We start from the raw sequence: 20,585 nt of genomic DNA on the forward strand, positions 1-20,585 counted from the left end.
ACATCACTAATAATTTGATGGTATAGATGAGATGGCTGGATCAAATTAATAGATATGTTTCATGGACTGATGAATGAAATGAAAAGTTTGATAGGATGAATGGGTGGATAAATGGATGGAATGATTAGTATGATTGCATGGATTGATGGATAGATACATAAAATGAATTATTTGATGGGATAGATGAGTGGAGAGAAGGATGGATTAAATTAATAGATACACTATATTGCCAAAAGTATTCGCTCACCCATCCAAATAATCAGAATCAGGTGTTCCAATCACTTCCATGGCCACAGGTGTATAAAATCAAGCACCTAGGCATGCAGACTGTTTTTACAAACATTTGTGAAAGAATGGGTCGCTCTCAGGAGCTCAGTGAATTCCAGCGTGGAACTGTGATAGGATGCCACCTGTGCAACAAATCCAGTCGTGAAATTTCCTCGCTCCTAAATATTCCACAGTCAACTGTCAGCTGTATTATAAGAACGTGGAAGTGTTTGGGAACGACAGCAACTCGGCCACGTAAACTGACGGAGCGGGGTCAGCGGATGCTGAGGCGCATAGTGCGAAGAGGTCGCCAACTTTCTGCAGAGTCAATCGCTACAGACCTCCAAACTTCATGTGGCCTTCAGATGAGCTCAAGAACAGTGCGCAGAGAGCTTCATGGAATGGGTTTCCATGGCCGAGCAGCTGCATCCAAGCCATACATCACCAAGTGCAATGCAAAGCGTCGGATGCAGTGGTGTAAAGCACGCCGCCACTGGACTCTAGAGCAGTGGAGACGCGTTCTCTGGAGTGACGAATCACGCTTCTCCATCTGGCAATCTGATGGACGAGTCTGGGTTTGGCGGTTGCCAGGAGAACGGTACTTGTCTGACTGCATTGTGCCAAGTGTAAAGTTTGGTGGAGGGGGGATTATGGTGTGGGGTTGTTTTTCAGGAGCTGGGCTTGGCCCCTTAGTTCCAGTGAAAGGAACTCTGAATGCTTCAGCATACCAAGACATTTTGGACAATTCCATGCTCCCAACTTTGTGGGAACAGTTTGGAGCTGGCCCCTTCCTCTTCCAACATGACTGTGCACCAGTGCACAAAGCAAGGTCCATAAAGACATGGATGACAGAGTCTGGTGTGGATGAACTTGACTGGCCTGCACAGAGTCCTGACCTCAACCCGATAGAACACCTTTGGGATGAATTAGAGCGGAGACTGAGAGCCAGGCCTTCTCGTCCAACATCAGTACCTGACCTCACAAATGCGCTTCTGGAAGAATGGTCAAAAATTCCCATAAACACACTCCTAAACCTTGTGGACAGCCTTCCCAGAAGAGTTGAAGCTGTTATAGCTGCAAAGGGTGGACCGACGTCATATTGAACCCTATGGATTAGGAATGGGATGTCACTTAAGTTCATATGCGAGTCAAGGCAGGTGAGCGAATACTTTTGGCAATATAGTGTATGTTTGATGGATGGATGGATAGATGGATAAATGAAACAGATGGATAGATAGATAAATGAAATGAATAGTTGGATGGATGGATGAATGGCTCGATGGATTAAAAATAAATAGAAATTTGAGTGGAAATTTGGTTTGGTTGCTGGTTATATGAATAGATTTAATGATGGGTGGAACAAATAGATAAATGAGTAGATGGATGGATTAAATGGATAGTTAGATGCTGGATGAAAAGATTAAAGGATGGATGGATAGGAGGATGGAACGAATGATTAGATGGTTTGATTAGATTGCTGGTTGGATGAACAAATGAAATGTTGGATGGATGAAATGAATAGATAGATGGATAGAGTATTGACTGGAAATTTAGTTGGGTTGCTGGTTAGATGAATAGATTAAATGATAGATGGAATGAATGAATGAATGAATGAACGAATGAATAGATTGACGAATTAATTGAACGAATGAATAGATTGATGGATTTATGGAATGAATGAACAGATTAAATGAGTAATTAGATGGTGAGGTGCATGTTTGGTTGGATGAATAGATTAAATTATGGATGGAGAGACAGATAAACTGTCCTCAGCCCTCAGGAGTTGTGATTAAGGGAGTTGTGAAGTGTCTGTAATCATTGTGATGTAATTCAAATACATTCAACTTTCTGTGCCCTCGGACCTGCGTGAGAACTGGAAGAGCGTGAGACCTGCAGACACCTTGTGATTGTACAATCATTAACCTTTAGGGAGAAGTTGCTGGTGCATGACGGTGCAAAACTCCACTCTGTGAGGAGAAGATATTTGGACTTCAGCTTTCTGAGAGATTATGAATTTAGCTGAACACAAACTTTAAGAACATTATATTTTAGCAAACATTTCATTACATGAATGGAATATTGGTTTAACATTACATTTTGCATTTCATTTTACTTATTTATTTTTCATTTTATTTTTATTGTACTATTCTTCTTCTTCTTCTTTTATTTATTTATTTATTTATTTATTTATTTTTATTATTATTATTATTATTATTATTATTTAGCCTTTTTGTGTCAAACCCATCATTTAACAAATTCAGTATATTCAAGAACTCTAATCTACACTATATGCGCTTAAGTAATAACAATATTAACTTTTGGTTTTTAATAAAATTACATTATATTTCTGATATTTGCATTTAAAGCTGAATAACCTCACATTTAAAAACAATCAGCTGAAGTCTCCGCCCTCCTTCTCACGTGCTCTTGCGTCACCCTGGCAACAGCTGAACTCTGAACGTATTATTTCTTATCAATTTATTGCTCCGGATATTTAAAGCACGTGTGTTTTAATTCAAGGTTTTAATGTGTTATTAAATATTTTCACGTAACGTCGAAAAAATTTATTATTTAACGTTAAACTGGCGTCGACGACATCAACTTCTACCACAGCCACCTCACGTGCATGCGGCATTACCAAATTCTATTATTCTCTTCCTACACGAGTGCACTTCGTAGGGTGTGAGACAGACAAGCCGAATGTAGTGCACTAGATGAATACCGTGCGCTCTATTTGGGACGCGAACTCAACACCATGAGTGAAACACGACCAGCTAAATAAGGAAGAGGCAACGTTTCCCAGATTTAATATTCGGAATAATATTTATAATATATTATGAATATACGTATAATATTTAGAAATTAATTTTAATGCGATTTTTTGTCGAAAATAAGTCCTAAATCTTTTAAAGATGTCGCGTTTACGCCCCTCCCACTCACGTTCTGCGCGAGTCAGCTGACTTTCCCAGTCTGTGACTTAAAAAGAAACCGGGTGGAGAGACGATGTGTTTCTGTTCGCAAAACGGGAGCGCGTGAACGGGATTTGCTCGTTTTTAAGCGTTATTTTAACTCCCAGCCTCCGCAAAAGGCGGCTAAAGAAGATGTTAAAGAGGATATAAAGTGAAAAATAGCCGCGTTAGGTGATTAATTTTGGATGTGTGAGGTGTTTTGTGTCGGGTTTGTCAGTCATGGCTGAATCGCTGTCTCTCCTGAAGCGGCTGAGTTATGCAGTCGGACACTTTCTAAACGACTTGTGCGCCTCTATGTGGTTCACCTACCTCCTAGTGTATTATCACTCTGTTTTGGGCTTTCAGAACTCGTATGCAGGTGTATTATTGTTAGTGGGACAGATAGCGGATGGAGTGTGTACTCCTCTGATCGGGTATGAATCGGACCGAACGGCAGGATGCGGCAGTTACGGCAAAAGGAAAACATGGCATTTACTAGGTAAGGATCTGTCATGGTTTTTTAGTCTTGTTCACAAAGAGAAACTTAAAGTGCTTTTCTGGCAGGTGACAGTTTAGCCTGAATGCCTTTACATATGAAAGGGGCATGTCCTCCAAGACAACCAGTTAAAGACTAGGGCGAATACTGTGCACATATTAGACTGGGGAATTCCGACTCTTTTCAGTGAGTCAGAGGAATCGGCTCAGCTCACCTATGTGTACCGATTCTTTTAACTCCAATCGGTGCAGATCACTAATGAAAGCTAACTTTTTCGCTTTCCAATAAGACTCGATTCAATGAAGTCCTACTAAGAGTAATCCAAGCAAGAGTCGGCTCCTTGGAGTCGACTATTTGGAGTCCCAGTAACAACCGACTCTTTGGACTCCCAGTAAGAGCTGACTCTATGGACTCCCACTAAGAGTCGACTCTCTGGACTCCCAGTAAGAGCCGACACTCTGCAAGATTTGACTCATCGGAGTCGACTCTTTGGAGTCCCAGTAAGAGTCGACTCTTTGGAGTCCTAGTAATATCTGACTTTCTGTAAGTGCTGACACTCTGGAATCCTCGCAAGATTCGACTCCTTGAACTCTAGGTAAGAGCCGACTCTTTGGACTCCCAATGAGAGCCAACTGTTTAGACACATGATCAGCTTAGCTCACCAGTAAGAATTGATTCTTTCACCAATGAGCCGGTTCATATCACAGATAAGAGTTGATTCTTTTGCTGTTCACACAGCTCAGCTAATTAGTGCTGACTCTGTGGACTCCTAGAAAGAGAGAGAGTAGACTCTTTTACCATTCGGTCATCTCAGAGTCCTAATAAGAGCTGTCCCTTTCGATTCCCAGTAAAAGCTTTTCCACCTAGCCTCTTTAAAAAACAGTTAGTGTTATGATATAAAGAAAACACAAAAAGTGTAACACGTCTGTCTTGAAGATGTCCGAGGTTTACCTGACACTAGAGACTCTTTTACTGAACGATAAATAAACGTCTCTTTACAGAAACCATCACCATAGCAACCATATTGTAAATTGTTATAATAGCGTCCAGCCTTGGCGTCCTTGAAGACGAGTTGTTACTATAGAAACGATAACGCCTCATATAAACCTCTGTGATTATAGCTAATTAATCAAATGTTGCTGATTTTTCTTTTTTTTCTGTCTGTCCAGGGACGGTCAGTGTCATCATCTCTTTCCCCTTCATCTTTAATCAGTGTATCGGCTGTAGTGAGTACACTCCGCAGTGGGCCAGTCTCATCTACTTCGTCCCCTTCATCATCATCTTCCAGTTCGGCTGGGCTGCCACCCAGATCTCCCACCTGTCCCTCATTCCCGAGCTGGTGAAGTCCGAGTCGGCTAAAGTGGAGCTGACAGCTTACAGGTACGCCAAGCCTTTAATAAGCAGACGCCGTCACATCGTTACACGACTGTAAACACATCACAAGTGCACTGCTGAACTGAAACCCCGGCGCACACACACCCACACACACTGTATCAGGTTTTGGTGTCACACACACACACACAAATGAAAGAAGAAGGACCATTTTTTTAACCACACAGATGTTGTGCTTGTTCGAGGATTCAGAACGCAGTGGCTCGGGTGTTTTTTTTTTGTTTGTTTTTTTAATGTACTTCCTGTGTTTCCTGTTTTTGCACGTTTGCAGGTTCCCCTGAGATTTCAGGTCTTTTGAGCAGAATCTCACAGCTGGACTTTCTGATCCTCTTTCTGGACTTTGTTCTAATCAAATGTGTTCAATAGTGATTTACTCCGAACATGTGACTCCAGCAGAGCAGTGTGATGGACACTCATCTCTCTCTCTCTCTCTCTCTCTCTCTCTCTCTCTCTGTCTTTCTTTTTTTATTGTGTCTTTCTCTCACTCTTGCTTGGTCTTTCTCTCCTTCACTCTGTTTTTATCTATCTATCTATCTATCTATCTATCTATCTATCTATCTATCTATCTATCTATCTATCTATCTATCTATCTATCTATCTATCTGTCTGTTTTTCTAACATCTGTCTGTCTCTCTCTCTCTCTGCATACATGCATGTGTCTTTATCTTTTGTCTGTTTTTCTAATGTCTTTCTTTCTCTCTGTCTCTCTCTCTGTATATCCTATCTATCTGCCAGTTTGTCTATGTAAAGGAATTTTTTCAGTCTCTCTGCATTTCTTCTCTAATAAAGTCGATCATTCTCATTTGTTCTGTTTTTAATCCCACAGATATGCTTTCACTGTCATCGCTAACATCACTGTGTACGCTGTGGCCTGGCTCCTCTTCCATTTCCAGTCTAACGAAGATCCGTCCATGACCGATAACCTTGGGCCTGTCGACATCCCCATCTTCAGAGTGAGTGTGAAAACACACACACACACACACGCAGAGAGAAAGTGGAGTCACTGTGGTGTTCCACATAAACGTCTGTTTCTGCTTTTCTGTTCACTTTTAAAGGAGACACTTACTTCACTTTTTTTACAAGGAAGGGTAGAATCTGGTTGTTGTGCTGCAGCTTCACAGATTAAATGAAATATTTTTAAATTGTTGATTTTTTCATTAAAATGTAAATGATTATTGCAGTTATAATAACTTGTTCTAATGAAAAAAAATTAACTTAAAAAATACTGTTGTAGTAATAATAATAATAATTTTTTTTTTCAGCACATGTTGAGCAATTTTGAGATTTATTATTTTAAACATATAAAATATATTTATAATATTTTTATAAATAATATTTTTATCCATTAATCCCTGCTTTTCTTTCTTTCTTTTTTTTTTCCAGAATCTGAGTTTGATCGTTTGGGCAATTGGCATGCTTTTCTCTCTGATTTTCCACCTGGGCACACGGGAGACAAAGGCTGGGGGAAACGAGGATGAGGAGGGAGCAGAAGATGCAGGAGAACACACACCTCTCCTCACTCGATCCACACTGAGCTCTCCTTCTGTGGCTCTGCAGTGGCGACACTGGCTCAAAGAGCCGTCCTTCTACCAGGTACACGCCCTCAGCCAATCAGCTTCCTGCTTTCTCAAGCTTTTACAACACCCTCGGCCAATCAGCTTCCTGCATTCTGCAGCAGTTACACATCAGCACAGGAGAAGAATAAATGATTTGTAAGGGATTTAAAGCTGTGTCTCTGTAAATTTTATTGCTCAGTTCTTTCATCACGACTTGTGACTGATTGATGAGTGAGAAGGTCATGTGACCTGTAAACTAGCACCAGAGTTCAGCTGGGGTTCAGGCAGAGGAACATTAAAACAACTGAATATTGCAGAGTAGCATATAACCAACATCATGCTGAGAGAGAGAGAGAGAGAGAGAGACAAACAGGGGGGCAGAGGGGGACAGAGGGGGGAGAGAGAAATGGGGTGGGACAGAGAAGAGTGGGCAGAGAGAGAGAGAGAGACAGAGGAGTGGGACAGAGAGGGAGTGGGCAGAGAGAGAGAGGGACAGAGAGGAGTGGGCAGAGAGAGAGAGGGACAGAGAGGAGTGGGCAGAGAGAGAGAGGGACAGAGAGAGGGACAGAGGGGAGTGGGACAGAGAGAGGGACAGAGAGGAGTGGGCAGAGAGAGAGAGAGGGACAGAGAGAGGGAGTGGGCAGAGAGAGGGAGTGGGCAGAGAGAGAGGGAGTGGGCAGAGACAGAGAGAGGGAGTGGGCAGAGACAGAGAGAGGGAGTGGGCAGAGACAGAGAGAGGGAGTGGGCAGAGACAGAGAGAGGGAGTGGGCAGAGACAGAGAGAGGGAGTGGGCAGAGACAGAGAGAGGGAGTGGGCAGAGAGAGAGAGAGGGACAGAGAGGAGTGGGCAGAGACAGAGAGAGGGAGTGGGCAGAGACAGAGAGAGGGAGTGGGCAGAGACAGAGAGAGGGAGTGGGCAGAGAGAGGGAGTGGGCAGAGAGAGGGACAGAGAGAGGGAGTGGGCAGAGGCAGAGAGAGGGACAGAGAGAGGGAGTGGGCAGAGACAGAGAGAGGGACAGAGAGAGGGAGTGGGCAGAGACAGAGAGAGGGACAGAGAGAGGGAGTGGGCAGAGACAGAGAGAGGGACAGAGAGAGGGAGTGGGCAGAGACAGAGAGAGGGAGTGGGCAGAGAGAGGGAGTGGGCAGAGAGAGGGACAGAGAGAGGGAGTGGGCAGAGGCAGAGAGAGGGACAGAGAGAGGGAGTGGGCAGAGACAGAGAGAGGGACAGAGAGAGGGAGTGGGCAGAGACAGAGAGAGGGACAGAGAGAGGGAGTGGGCAGAGACAGAGAGAGGGACAGAGAGAGGGAGTGGGCAGAGACAGAGAGAGGGACAGAGAGAGGGAGTGGGCAGAGACAGAGAGAGAGGGAGGGACAGAGAGAGAGAGGGACAGAGAGAGAGGGACAGAGAGAGAGAGACAGAGGGAGGGAGAGAGAGAGAGAGAGAGAGAGAGAGGGACAGAGAGAGGGAGTGAGAGGGACAGAGAGAGGGACAGAGAGAAATGGAGTGGGACAGAGAGAGAGAGAGAGGGACAGAGAGGAGTGGGCAGAGAGGAGTGGGCAGAGAGAGAGAGAGGGACAGAGAGGAGTGGGCAGAGAGAGAGAGAGGGACAGAGAGGAGTGGGCAGAGAGAGAGAGAGAGGGACAGAGAGGAGTGGGCAGAGAGAGAGAGAGGGACAGAGAGGAGTGGGCAGAGAGAGAGAGAGGGACAGAGAGGAGTGGGCAGAGAGAGAGAGAGGAGTGGGCAGAGAGAGGGGGGTAGAGAGAAATGGAGTGGGACAGAGAGAGAAGAGTGGGCAGAGAGAGAGAGGGGCAGAGAGGAATGGAGTGGGACAGAGAGAGAGAGAGGGGCAGAGAGGAATGGAGTGGGACAGAGAGAGAGAGAGGGACAGAGAGGAATGGAGTGGGACAGAGAGAGAGAGGGACAGAGAGGAATGGAGTGGGACAGAGAGAGAGAGGGACAGAGAGGAATGGAGTGGGACAGAGAGAGAGAGGGACAGAGAGGAATGGAGTGGGACAGAGAGAGAGAGGGACAGAGAGGAATGGAGTGGGACAGAGAGAGAGAGAGAGAGAGGGACAGAGAGGAGTGGGACAGAGAGAGAGAGAGAGGGACAGAGAGGAGTGGGCAGAGAGAGAGAGAGGAGTGGGCAGAGAGAGGGGGGTAGAGAGAAATGGAGTGGGACAGAGAGAGAAGAGTGGGCAGAGAGGAATGGAGTGGGACAGAGAGAGAGAGGGACAGAGAGGAATGGAGTGGGACAGAGAGAGAGAGAGAGGGACAGAGAGAGAGAGAGAGAGAGAGAGGGACAGAGAGGAGTGGGCAGAGAGGAGTGGGCAGAGAGAGAGAGAGGGACAGAGAGGAGTGGGCAGAGAGAGAGAGAGAGGGACAGAGAGGAGTGGGCAGAGAGAGAGAGAGGGACAGAGAGGAGTGGGCAGAGAGAGAGAGAGGGACAGAGAGGAGTGGGCAGAGAGAGGGGGGTAGAGAGAAATGGAGTGGGACAGAGAGAGAAGAGTGGGCAGAGAGAGAGAGGGGCAGAGAGGAATGGAGTGGGACAGAGAGAGAGAGAGAGGGGCAGAGAGGAATGGAGTGGGACAGAGAGAGAGAGAGGGACAGAGAGGAATGGAGTGGGACAGAGAGAGAGAGGGACAGAGAGGAATGGAGTGGGACAGAGAGAGAGAGGGACAGAGAGGAATGGAGTGGGACAGAGAGAGAGAGGGACAGAGAGGAATGGAGTGGGACAGAGAGAGAGAGAGAGAGAGAGAGAGAGAGAGAGGGAGAGAGAGAAATGGAGTGGGACAGAGAGAGAGAGAGAGAAATGGAGTGGGACAGAGAGAGAGAGAGAGAGGGACAGAGAGGAGTGGGACAGAGAGAGAGAGAGAGGGACAGAGAGGAGTGGGCAGAGAGAGAGAGAGGAGTGGGCAGAGAGAGGGGGGTAGAGAGAAATGGAGTGGGACAGAGAGAGAAGAGTGGGCAGAGAGGAATGGAGTGGGACAGAGAGAGAGAGGGACAGAGAGGAATGGAGTGGGACAGAGAGAGAGAGAGAGAGGGACAGAGAGAGAGAGAGAGAGAGAGAGGGACAGAGAGGAGTGGGCAGAGAGAGAGAGACAGAGAGGAGTGGGCAGAGAGAGAGAGAGAGAGAGAGAGAGACAGAGAGGAGTGGGCAGAGAGAGAGAGAGAGAGAGAGAGAGAGAGAGAGACAGAGAGGAGTGGGCAGAGAGAGAGAGAGAGAGAGAGAGACAGAGAGGAGTGGGCAGAGAGAGAGAGAGAGGGGCAGAGAGAAATGGAGTGGGACAGAGAGAGAGAGGGGCAGAGAGAAATGGAGTGGGACAGAGAGAGAGAGGGACAGAGAGAAATGGAGTGGGACAGAGAGAGAGAGAGAGGGACAGAGAGAAATGGAGTGGGACAGAGAGAGAGAGAGGGTCGGGGGGGCAGAGAGAGAGAGAGGGACAGAGAGAAATGGAGTGGGACAGAGAGAGAGAGAGGGTCGGGGGGGCAGAGAGAGAGAGAGAGGGACAGAGAGAAATGGAGTGGGACAGAGAGAGAGAGAGGGTCAGGGGGGCAGAGAGAGAGAGAGAGAGAGGGACAGAGAGAAATGGGGGGGGGGAGAGAGAGAGGGAGGGGGGGGGGGGCAGAGAGAGAGAGAGAGGGACAGAGAGAAATGGAGTGGGACAGAGAGAGAGAGAGGGTCAGGGGGGCAGAGAGAGAGAGAGAGAGGGACAGAGAGAAATGGAGTGGGACAGAGAGAGAGAGAGGGTCGGGGGGGCAGAGAGAGAGAGAGAGGGACAGAGAGAAATGGAGTGGGACAGAGAGAGAGAGAGGGTCAGGGGGGCAGAGAGAGAGAGAGAGGGACAGAGAGAGGGACAGAGAGAAATGGAGTGGGACAGAGAGAGAGAGAGAGGGTCAGGGGGGCAGAGAGAGAGAGAGACTTTAATTTGTATTAAATGCTGTCAATTTTCAAGCATTCAATTTAAGAATAATATAAAATCCTGATTCTAAACCTTACTGGGGGATGAAAAGAGATGAGTGAATGAAAAACAAAGAAAGAAAAGAGATACAGAAACAAAAGAATAATAAAAGAAAAAGGAAAAAGACAAACAAGAAAGAAAGAAAATAATAAAAAAGGAGAGGAAAAGGAAAGAAAGAAAGAAAGAAAGAAAGAAAGAAAGAAAGAAAGAAAGAAAGAAAGAAAGAAAGAAAGAAAGATGAGAAGAGAAACAACAGTAAGGAAAGCAGAATGGAGGAAATAAAGGAAAGAGAAAGAAATATAGAAATACAGTGAGGAGAAAAGAAAGGAAAATAAATGGCTGAATAAATAAATGAAGAAAAGGAAGAATAAAAAAATGAGTAAATCTGTTCAGTCTGGGGTTTTCTCTCATTGCTCAGTGTTTGTGTTTTCAGGTTGCTCTTCTGTACATGTGCACGAGGCTGATAGTGAACCTGTCACAGACCTACATCTCCATGTACCTCACTAACACACTGCTCCTGCCAAAGGTCACACACACACACACACACACACACACACACACACCATGTACCAAGCAGAGCGCTTTACCACATGCTCTGTTTCATGTTGTTTATAAAACTGAAACTGTGTGTGTTCCTCATTCTCACTGCAGAAGTACATCGCTACAATCCCCTTGGTGATGTACGTGAGCGGATTCGTCTCCTCTCTGATCATGAAGCCCTTCAACAAGCTGATAGGGAAAAGTGTGAGTTCACAGATTTCTCTCCTGATCGAACACGGAACACCAGGAGAACGGATCGATGCGGAACGTTTACACACTCCTGATGGTTTTATTGGAATTCTGTGAGGAGAAGGGAACTACCTGTAGCTGGTTGCACAAGTAGAACATGAGGAGGTGGAGTTTATGTACTAACAAAAAATCAGTTACACAAAGCAGCAGTTTTATCGCAGGTTTTATTTAGAGCTTCTAATGAAAATCTCACAAAATATTCAGCATGAGATGAAAAGACTTTTTTTATTTAGTATTGTTTATCACAAATACACTACATTTGGCAAAAGTTTTGGGACACCCCTCCAAATCAAAAACCAAATGAGTTCAGGTGTTGTTTTTCAGGGGTTGGGCTCGGCCCCTTAGTTCCAGTGAAAGGAACTCTTAATGCTTCAGCTTCATACCAAGACATTTTGGACAATTTCATGCTCTTTGTGGGAACAGTTTGGGGATGACCCCTTCCTGTTCCAACATGACTGCACACCAGTGACCAAAGCAAGGTCTATAAAGACATGGATGAGTGAGTTTGGTGTGGAGGAACTTGACTGGCCTGCACAGAGTCCTGACCTCAACCCCATAGAACACCTTTGGGATGAATTAGAGTGGAGACTGTGAGCCAGGCCAAAACGGGGACGTCTGCCTTTACATGCACATGAATGTAATATGGAGTTGTCCCGCCCTTTGAAGCTATAACAGCTTCAACTCTTCTGGGAAGGCTTTCCACAAGGTTTAGGAGTGTGTTCATGGGAATTTTTGACCATTCCTCTAGAAGTGCATTTGTGAGGTCAGGCACTGATGTTGGACGAGAAGGTCTGGCTCACAGTCTCCGCTCTAATTCATCCCAAAGGTGTTCTATGGGGTTGAGGTCAGGACTCTGTGCAGGCCAGTCAAGTTCCTCCACACCAGACTCACTCAACCATGTCTTTGGACCTTGCTTTGTGCACTGGTGTGCAGTCATGTTGGAACAGGAAGGGGTCATCACCAAACTGTTCCCACAAAGTTGGGAGCATAAAATTACTTGTACTTAGTACTTGTACTCGTTTGTGTCAGACTCACAGCTGTTGTATAAGAGGAAGAAAACGTGTCAGGATTGTTGCTTATTTTATTATATAAAGCAGCGTGACAGAATTCCTAACATAATATAATAAATGTGTATATGTGTGTGTGTAGATGGTCTACTTCGTGGGTCTGATCCTGATCATGATCTTCTCTTACTGGGCTCTGCTGGACACTCATATGGGTGACGGTGTGTACGGAGCAGCAGTGCTGTTGGGGGCGGGGTCAGCCACCATCCTTGTCATGTCTCTGTCCATGACCGCAGATCTCATCGCTGATCAGACCGTACGTCCTGCTCCACTGCTTCATGTTCATGTACATTCGTGTTTATTCTGCAGATCCCGTTGCCCTGCAGGTCAACTTATTTTGCTTAGTTAGTACTTTTGCCGATTTTTCAGATGTTTCATTCTCTATTAGCTTTTCAGATTATATTCCTATGTAATCCACAGGTTCTTGAGAACCTCCTGTCCTTCACGTTTTAGGTTGTTTTCACACCTAGCTTGTTTGCAGCTTGTTTTTTTGTTTTATTTTAAACCTGGTCTTTGTTGATTTGGTTTGTTTATAAATCATAAGTCCACCGTTATCAGCTTTAGAAAACATTCTAAACAAAAGGAAGTGGGTGTTAAAACCGTGATGTTTGGTGTTTCTCTATTCAGTAATTGATAGCTTCCCTTTTTCCCTCCTGCTTCCTGTGGTGAACAATTTCAGTCGATGCTATTATTATTATTATTATTATTATTATTATTAATGTGAGGTGTGGGGAAGGAGGCGGGGCTTCCACTCTGCTGTCAAACCTTTGCAGCTGTCAATCATTCTGAAATCATACCTTGATCAGCGTATTGGCTTTTTAATAAAGAGGACAAAAGGGTTAATTGGACCAACCTGTATAGCAATGCATGATGGGGAAACGCAACAGGAATCACAGGTTTGGTGATGAAGAATTCGCGAACATTTAAAAACAAACACGCCTCCTGGTTTTAAAATGATGCATAATGGCTCTTCTCCGAAACAGCTCTGTCTCGATGAAACCTCAATTCATTTCTAACGACTCTTGCTGAAAATAAACTCACAGAGCTGCTAACTGTCCGTCTTGATGGAGAGTGCTCTGAGCAGAACCCTGGAACGTAACCAGGCTTTCTCTGACCAATGAGAGTGCAGGACAGGGGGCGCTGTAATCTATTCAAAATGAATATACTGTGATTTATCATTCAAAACTCATGATGTTGCTGAATGTATTTTTGCTTTTCTCTTTTTACACGAGCCCTTGTTTAATCCTGTGTTCACTTTGCTGTATTCACAGCAAAGCGGAGCATTCGTTTACGGGGCTATGAGCTTCACCGACAAAGTGGCAAACGGACTGGGAGTCATAATCATCCAGGGCCTGCACCCGTGCCAGTAAGTCAGCTAACTACACTTCAACTGAACTTCTCACACTGTAGGTGTCAATAAATATGAACGATAAATATAGAAGATAAAGACATTTCAGCGTGAAGTGTGAAGTAGAATATGACCTCTAATAATACAAAAGAAAATGAAAGAAATTTGGATTAATTTTATAGCTTTGTATTATGCTTTAGATTAATTTTCATTTATATTATTATTATTATTATTATTTTTGATTATATTATTAACACTGTATACTATTATTTTATTAATTATTATTATTATTAATAATAATATTATTATTCATGTTTTAAAATTATTATTATTAATGATAATTTTAATGATTGGTAATAATGGCTGCACTCGTGTCTTTGACACTGTGTGTGTGTGTGTTCCTCCGCAGTACTCAGGCGTGTTGTCCTGCGTGTGTGTGGTATTATCACTACGTGATGGTGATTGTTACGGGCGGAGTCTCTGTCATAGCAGCACTCAGTCTCTGCACTATTCTCATCTGGCCAATCAGGATCAGCCATCGTAAGTCTCCACCTTTAATCTCCTTCACCTCTCTTCTTTTCTTCTTTCCCGTTCATGATCTGTCACAGTCATTCTGAACAGACTGAGCCGTGAAGTTGGTGTTACTTTCAGTAGTTAATATTAGAAAGCTTCCTGTGTAGCACAACACGCAGGACATACTGAGTCGAGTTGAGTCGAGGTGAGCTGTGGGGAAGGAGGCGGGGCTTCCACGCTGATGTCACACCTACACAGCTGTCAATCATTCTGAGCTCAAGGGATGAAAGGCTTATTTGGTGTGTTTTTGCATTATAATGCAAAAATGCATTATATTTTTAAACTGAAAGTCATTTGTTATTCTTTTAACTCTTTCAGGAAGTCATTTGAAATTGTGTGACTTAGCATGATGGATGTCTGTGTCAGACGCGAGTGTCGATATGCAGCTATGAAAAGTATTTTAAGAGTATGCATTATTGCTTAAAAAACTTTCTCTAAAAAAAAAAGGTAAACATGGTCTAACATTTTTAGCCATAGAGACCTCATAATAATGATGATGATGATGATGATAAAAATAATAATAATAATCATAATACTACTATTACTACTAATAATAATACTAGTGATGATGATAATGATAATGATGATGATAATAAAAATAATAATTCAGATGATGATAACAATGATAATAATAATAAAAATAATAATCATAATACTACTACTACTAATAATAATGCTAGTAATGATGATAATAATAATAAGAATAATAATAATAAAAAAAATCATAATACTACTAATGCTAGTGATGATGATGATGATGATGATAATAATAATGATGATAATAATAATGATAATGGCAGTAATAATAATAATAATAATAATAATAATAATAATAATAATAATAATGATGATGTGAGATCAGAGTGATCCAGCAGAGGAGTGGTCAGTGTGGAGTCATGAAGAGAAACTCGAGCTGGATGTTGTGTGTGTTACAGTGTCAGAGGAGCAGCAGGTAAACGGCTCTGTTAACAGTCCCCCAGACGGTGAGAGGTTTATATTCTCCCTCTTTACTGACCACACTTTACTCAATCACTGGTCACTGATACCGTCCTGAAAACACACCATTTTCATCAACAGCAATCAAAAATCCTGCAGCATGGTGCACTGGACTGATCTCCAGATAAGAGGTGTCCTGGGTGGTGATCTCACTGCTCATTGTCTCTTCTGCGATTCAGACTTTATGAAATTTACACATCCATATTCAGATTTTTTAATATTTTCTTTTTTTTTTATAGATAATTCTATTTCTCCTTCTATTTTATAGTTTTTTTTTCTATTTTTCTCTACAAATTTTCATACATTCAAAAAGCAATTCCCTCACCAGTCTTTCTTTCTTTCTTTCTTTTTCTTTCTTTCTTTTTCTTTCTTTCTTTCTTTCTTTCTTTCTTGTTCTTTTCTTCTCTCTCTCTCTCTCTCTCTCTCTCTCTCTCTCTCTCTCTCTCTCTCTCTCAGTTAATAAGAAAAATCACAGTGCGGTGTTACTGAGAAACTGCAAAAAGTTGTTGTATTATCCATGGAGCACATTAATGTAATCCAGCCCGCTAATGTCAGAGCTGTTACAGAAAACTAATCAACACCATCTGACCATCTGACCAATCAGAATCAGACTGTTGATTGTGTGCACTGGACCACTGCAAGGATCACTTAGCTTTTGTGTGAATTTGTGTTTTCTGATGTGTGTGTGTGTGTGTGTGTGTTCAGGTCTCAGCGTGATGCCCGGTCTGATGCCAGACAGAGAAGATTCAGACAGCAGCAGCGAGCCAACACTGGTGAACTGAATTCAGCTGAAACTCAGAGGGGTTACACTCAACTGAACTGATGCTTTCTTCATGTTTATCCAGTTATTTACAGATAAGTCCTGTGTGTGTGTGTGTGTGTGTGTGTGAGAGAGAGAGAGAGAGAGAGAAAGAGTATGTGTGCAAACTGTTCATGCAGTTATTACTATTAATGTAAGGTGTGGGGAAGGAGGCGGGGCTTACTGCTGTCCATATGAGGGTAGCTGAAACACCTGTACACTCCATCACTGACAGCACTACCCCAAGTGCCACAGGAATTTTTTTTTAATTGAGTTTTTATTATTGTTTATTACAAATGTTGTTTCACCAAATGACACAGTCCGCATACGCTATGGTATAGATTTCCCATGTGGTCCTGTGTGTGTGTGTGTGTGTGTGTGTGTGTGTGTGTGTGTGTGTGTGTGAGAGAGAGCGCGAGACAGAGATCCATTTTAAAGGCATTTAGACACTATTGATTTTATAAAGGGACCAGCATTCTAAATGTATTTATTATCAGCGTATATATTTTATATAATAATCTCTAAGAAAGTGAAGGTTCTACTAAAGAATGTAGGGAGTCACGACATGTCTGCTCGCTTTTTATCCATTTGAAACAAACAAGACGATGACGTGTATAAATTCCTATATCCAGCTGTTTTATCCAGCTGTGTGTGCACTCGTGACATTTCTGCGACAGGCTCTGGGCGTCATTTATCGATCTTTAAGTATCTACAATGAACACTGATTTTCTTTACACGTGTGTGTGTGTGTGTGTGTTAAAATGTGTAGCAAAGTAAATGACCATGAACCATCTCACAGAAAGCTGTAAAATGACTAAATGTCAACAAAACGGAGAAGACTCGCCTCCACAGTGCATTAGATGTGCACCAAGTTTTCCAGTAATGCAGCTCAGCGCTTTTGATTTGTTAGACACACACACCATGTTAACTCCCCCTCCTTTTATAGGGGGCTATTACTTTTGTCCCAGTTAACAGCTGTACAAGTCAGTGTTCATCAAGTCAGATTAAATTTAGTAGTTTAATATGGGCAATGAAATGTGTATAAAAATTGCAGCAACCTGAGGAAACGTATGCATAAATTTACCCAAACTCGCGAGTAAACCTCAAGATACAGCTGTTTATTTATATATAATTTCCATTAACTAACAGATTTTCACGAGCGCTACATATCTTGTGTAAATGCTCCTGAATAAATTCATTCGTCTGCAGTTTGATGAAAGAGGCCCAGTGTCTTCTGATAGATATAGTTTAGCTGACGTTATCCCAGTGCTAAACTGGTGGCTATAAGCTCCCTGGGCCTGTTAGCTACATTAGCCTCCTGTGTAACACTAAAGATTCAGGACAAACATGTCCTGAATCCTGACTTGTCTGTAACCTGATCTTTCACTTGAAAATGGAAATGTTCCATACGTAGGCAGCACACTTTGGGAAATGTTTGTGATCCGGAGAAAAAGACTCTCTCTTATTTTTATAGATTTAACAGAGCATCACATCACCTGTGTCATAAGAGATAACCACACATTATTATTATTATTATTAACACAGTATAGTGATATAAGATGTGGTCAGTTTAAAATCAAAGGATATGATGTATGTCGTCATGACGCAGAATATAAATGTAAATAATGAAGCAACGCACATTTATGCTTAAAGGGAAATTTATCTGGATTATTTTATTCTCTATTTCATGGGGAACAGCAACACTGTGTGATCATGTGCCAATAAACAGTGTTGTTTTGACAGACGTTTACTGACTATAGTTACACGTTCATAAAGCTTAATAACTGTACATAACTCTTCCGGTTTGCTAACTAATTAAACATGGCACAGATACCGGTTAGTCTTTTCCTGGAAACTAATTATTCTTTAACAACTAAGCTTTAACAAGTGCAGTAGGAGTGAATTACACTAAATGCTACTCTTCTGTTTTCTTGCTTTTTCTGCCACCTTGTGCATAAAATGAGTAACAACAAAGAGTGAAAATTCAGACTAATTCAGGATGAAATGCACCGATCAGCCATAACATTATGACCACTGAGAGGTGCCGTAAATAAGACTGAGTATCTCCTCATCATGGCACCTGTTAGTGGGTGGGATATATTAGGCAGCAAGTGAACATTTTGTCCTCAAAGTTGATGTTAGAAGCAGGGAAAATGGACAGGTGTAAGGATTTGAGCTTTGAGTTTGACGAAGGGCCAAATTGTGATGGCTAGACCACTGGATCAGAGCATCTCCAAAACTGCAGCTCTTGTGGGGTGTTCCCGGTCTGCAGTGGTCAGTATCTATCAAAAGTGGTCCAAGGAAGGAACAGTGGTGAACCAGCAACAGGGTCATGGACGGCCAAGGCTCATTGATGCACGAAGGCTGGCACGTGTGATCCGATCCAACAGACAAGCTACTGTTGCTCAAATTGCGAAGTAGTTAATGCTGGTTCTGATAGAAAGGTGTCAGAATACACAGTGCAGTGTTATTGGTGCACTGATTGGTGTGTGTGTGTATATATATGTATATATAATTTGTGTATATATATAATACTTTGTTTTCTCCAATATCAGATCAATATCACTTTATTTTTTGGCCTGATATTAATCCTGGGTATCACGCAAGTGCCGTTTCTAGTAATAAAGCTTTATTTACAGCTAATAGCGCCCCCTGTCTGTAAAACACGCTATTAATGCAGCTCATCTTCAAAATCTCATCTTTATCCATTCCCCTGTGCATTAATCAGTTACCTTTGATCATTTTATTAAGAATTATAAAACATTATGAACATTAGTTAGTTTGAGTTCTGTAAAACCACTGTAAAACTTTATTTCCAAACTAATTTCACGCATCCGTGTGATGAGCAACACGTGTAATTTAACAGCACTTTTCTGATGAGGCTTGATGATTAGACTTTAAAAGCTGCTCACACAGAAAAGTTAGGGAATTTTAGGGGATTACCTGCACAAGAATTTACTCATTCAGGTCTGAAAGCATCATTAAAGGGCATTTTAAGGAAATAAATGGAAGTGTGTGTGCATATAAATATAATCCCAGGTTTGATCAGATTCATGATCTGCTGTGAGTCTGACATGTATTTTTGTGTCTTTGTTTTAATGTATATTATTATGTTTGTATATTTTTTTTTAAACAATTTCCTTTTTTTTAAATCAAATTGTATACTGGAAAAATAAAAAGATCCATTCCGTCATTCTTGTGTTAGAGTGAATTTGTCACTTGGTTTGAAATATTTTACTAAAAATAAATAAATAAATTTAAAGTCAGAAACTAGAGGCTTCTTCCATAAGAAACCTAACTTTCTTACTGAAATCCCCACCACTGCTGTATGAGGGAAAAACTTCACCAGCATCATCATAATCATTATCTTCATCATCAACACCTTCAGAATCCAGAATTCAGCAGCACTGTGGTTTCTATGGTTACACAGTGATGTCAGCATTTCGTAAGTTATGTCCATAACTATGGATCCATGAGACTGAACGATGATCGTCACCACAGTCTTATTCTGAATGACGCAATTCTTCCGCCTATCCTCGAGACCTAATAACAACAATGTCAGGTGACTGTACTTAGGGGTCAGCTGTTATATAGCATCCGGGTGGACCAACTACTTCCTCCTGTCTGGAACGCCTCATCTCGTCCTGAGTGACAAGAGATGGTGACGGTCATCGTTCAGTCTCCATAGATCCATAGTTATGGACATAACTTACAATCTATTTCGACCTCACTCAGACCCTCACTACAATCTTATTTTGGATGATTAATACCAACAGCGTCACCAGGAACCAGTATTATTTCCCACTTCCTGGTAACTTAACAGTAGATAAAACAGCAGACCAAAGAATTTGGATTTGTAATATTAATCCTGTAAAATCTTGTAAACGTACACAGGGTGCTCCAAGAGGCTGCAGCACCTGTGTCTGAAAGTGCTACCCCCTTAAGTGCCGCCCAAGAAGTTGCCATACTCCTGGTAGAGTGGGCGACTAGATCACCAAGAATAAAAAGATGTTGACAGGAATATGCCTGTGAAATTGTATCCACTATCCAGTAAGATAAACGTTGCTTAGACACAGGCTTACCTGCAGACTTCTTGTCAAAACATACAAATAGTTGTGTGACTGTCGCAATGGATGGGTACGCTCAATGTATGTATGCAGTGCTCTGACAGGACATAGAGAAAAGCTATCCCAGTACCTGACCAAGGAGGGTCTGGGTGAAAAGCATCAAGCTTAATCACCTGATTTATTGTACCAAGCCTAAGGACCTTGGGTAGGAATGACGGATTTGGCCAAAGATAAACCCATGCATTTTCCATCTTCCATCTCGGACAGTCTTTGCTAACTGATGAAGAATGCAATTCACTAACCCTCTTGGCTGAAACATATCGCCAGGAGGA

At 42.7% G+C, this 20,585-nt stretch overlaps 1 protein-coding gene across 2 annotated transcripts; it reads left to right on the top strand.

The window, feature by feature from the left end:
* Positions 1-3,110: 3,110 nt before the first annotated feature.
* On the top strand, positions 3,111-19,373 carry LOC131368181 (major facilitator superfamily domain-containing protein 12-like). Of its 2 annotated transcripts, XM_058414133.1 has the most exons (11): positions 3,111-3,714; positions 4,881-5,091; positions 5,930-6,056; positions 6,487-6,696; positions 11,051-11,143; positions 11,269-11,361; positions 12,556-12,726; positions 13,742-13,836; positions 14,228-14,358; positions 15,327-15,374; positions 16,093-19,373. In XM_058414133.1, the coding sequence occupies exons 1-11, from the start codon at positions 3,456-3,458 to the stop codon at positions 16,167-16,169; spliced, it is 1,515 nt and encodes a 504-aa protein (XP_058270116.1). In that variant the 5' UTR covers positions 3,111-3,455; the 3' UTR covers positions 16,170-19,373. The 2 variants fall into 2 exon arrangements, with proteins under 2 accessions (XP_058270116.1, XP_058270117.1); XM_058414134.1 differs by lacking the exon at positions 15,327-15,374 and having other exon boundaries at positions 3,128-3,714.
* Positions 19,374-20,585: the final 1,212 nt, after the last annotated feature.

The sequence above is a fragment of the Hemibagrus wyckioides genome, linkage group LG17 (genome assembly GCF_019097595.1).
Source record: "Hemibagrus wyckioides isolate EC202008001 linkage group LG17, SWU_Hwy_1.0, whole genome shotgun sequence".
NCBI classification, from domain to species: domain Eukaryota; kingdom Metazoa; phylum Chordata; class Actinopteri; order Siluriformes; family Bagridae; genus Hemibagrus; species Hemibagrus wyckioides.

Bases quoted from the DNA above. Each gene is read 5' to 3' on its own strand.
- LOC131368181 (XM_058414133.1), top strand. From the start codon at position 3,456: ATGGCTGAATCGCTGTCTCTCCTGAAGCGGCTGAGTTATGCAGTCGGA. The intron at 5,092-5,929 runs GTACGCCAAGCC...TTAATCCCACAG, and splicing joins GTGGAGCTGACAGCTTACAG to ATATGCTTTCACTGTCATCG. The intron at 11,144-11,268 runs GTCACACACACA...TTCTCACTGCAG, and splicing joins ACACACTGCTCCTGCCAAAG to AAGTACATCGCTACAATCCC.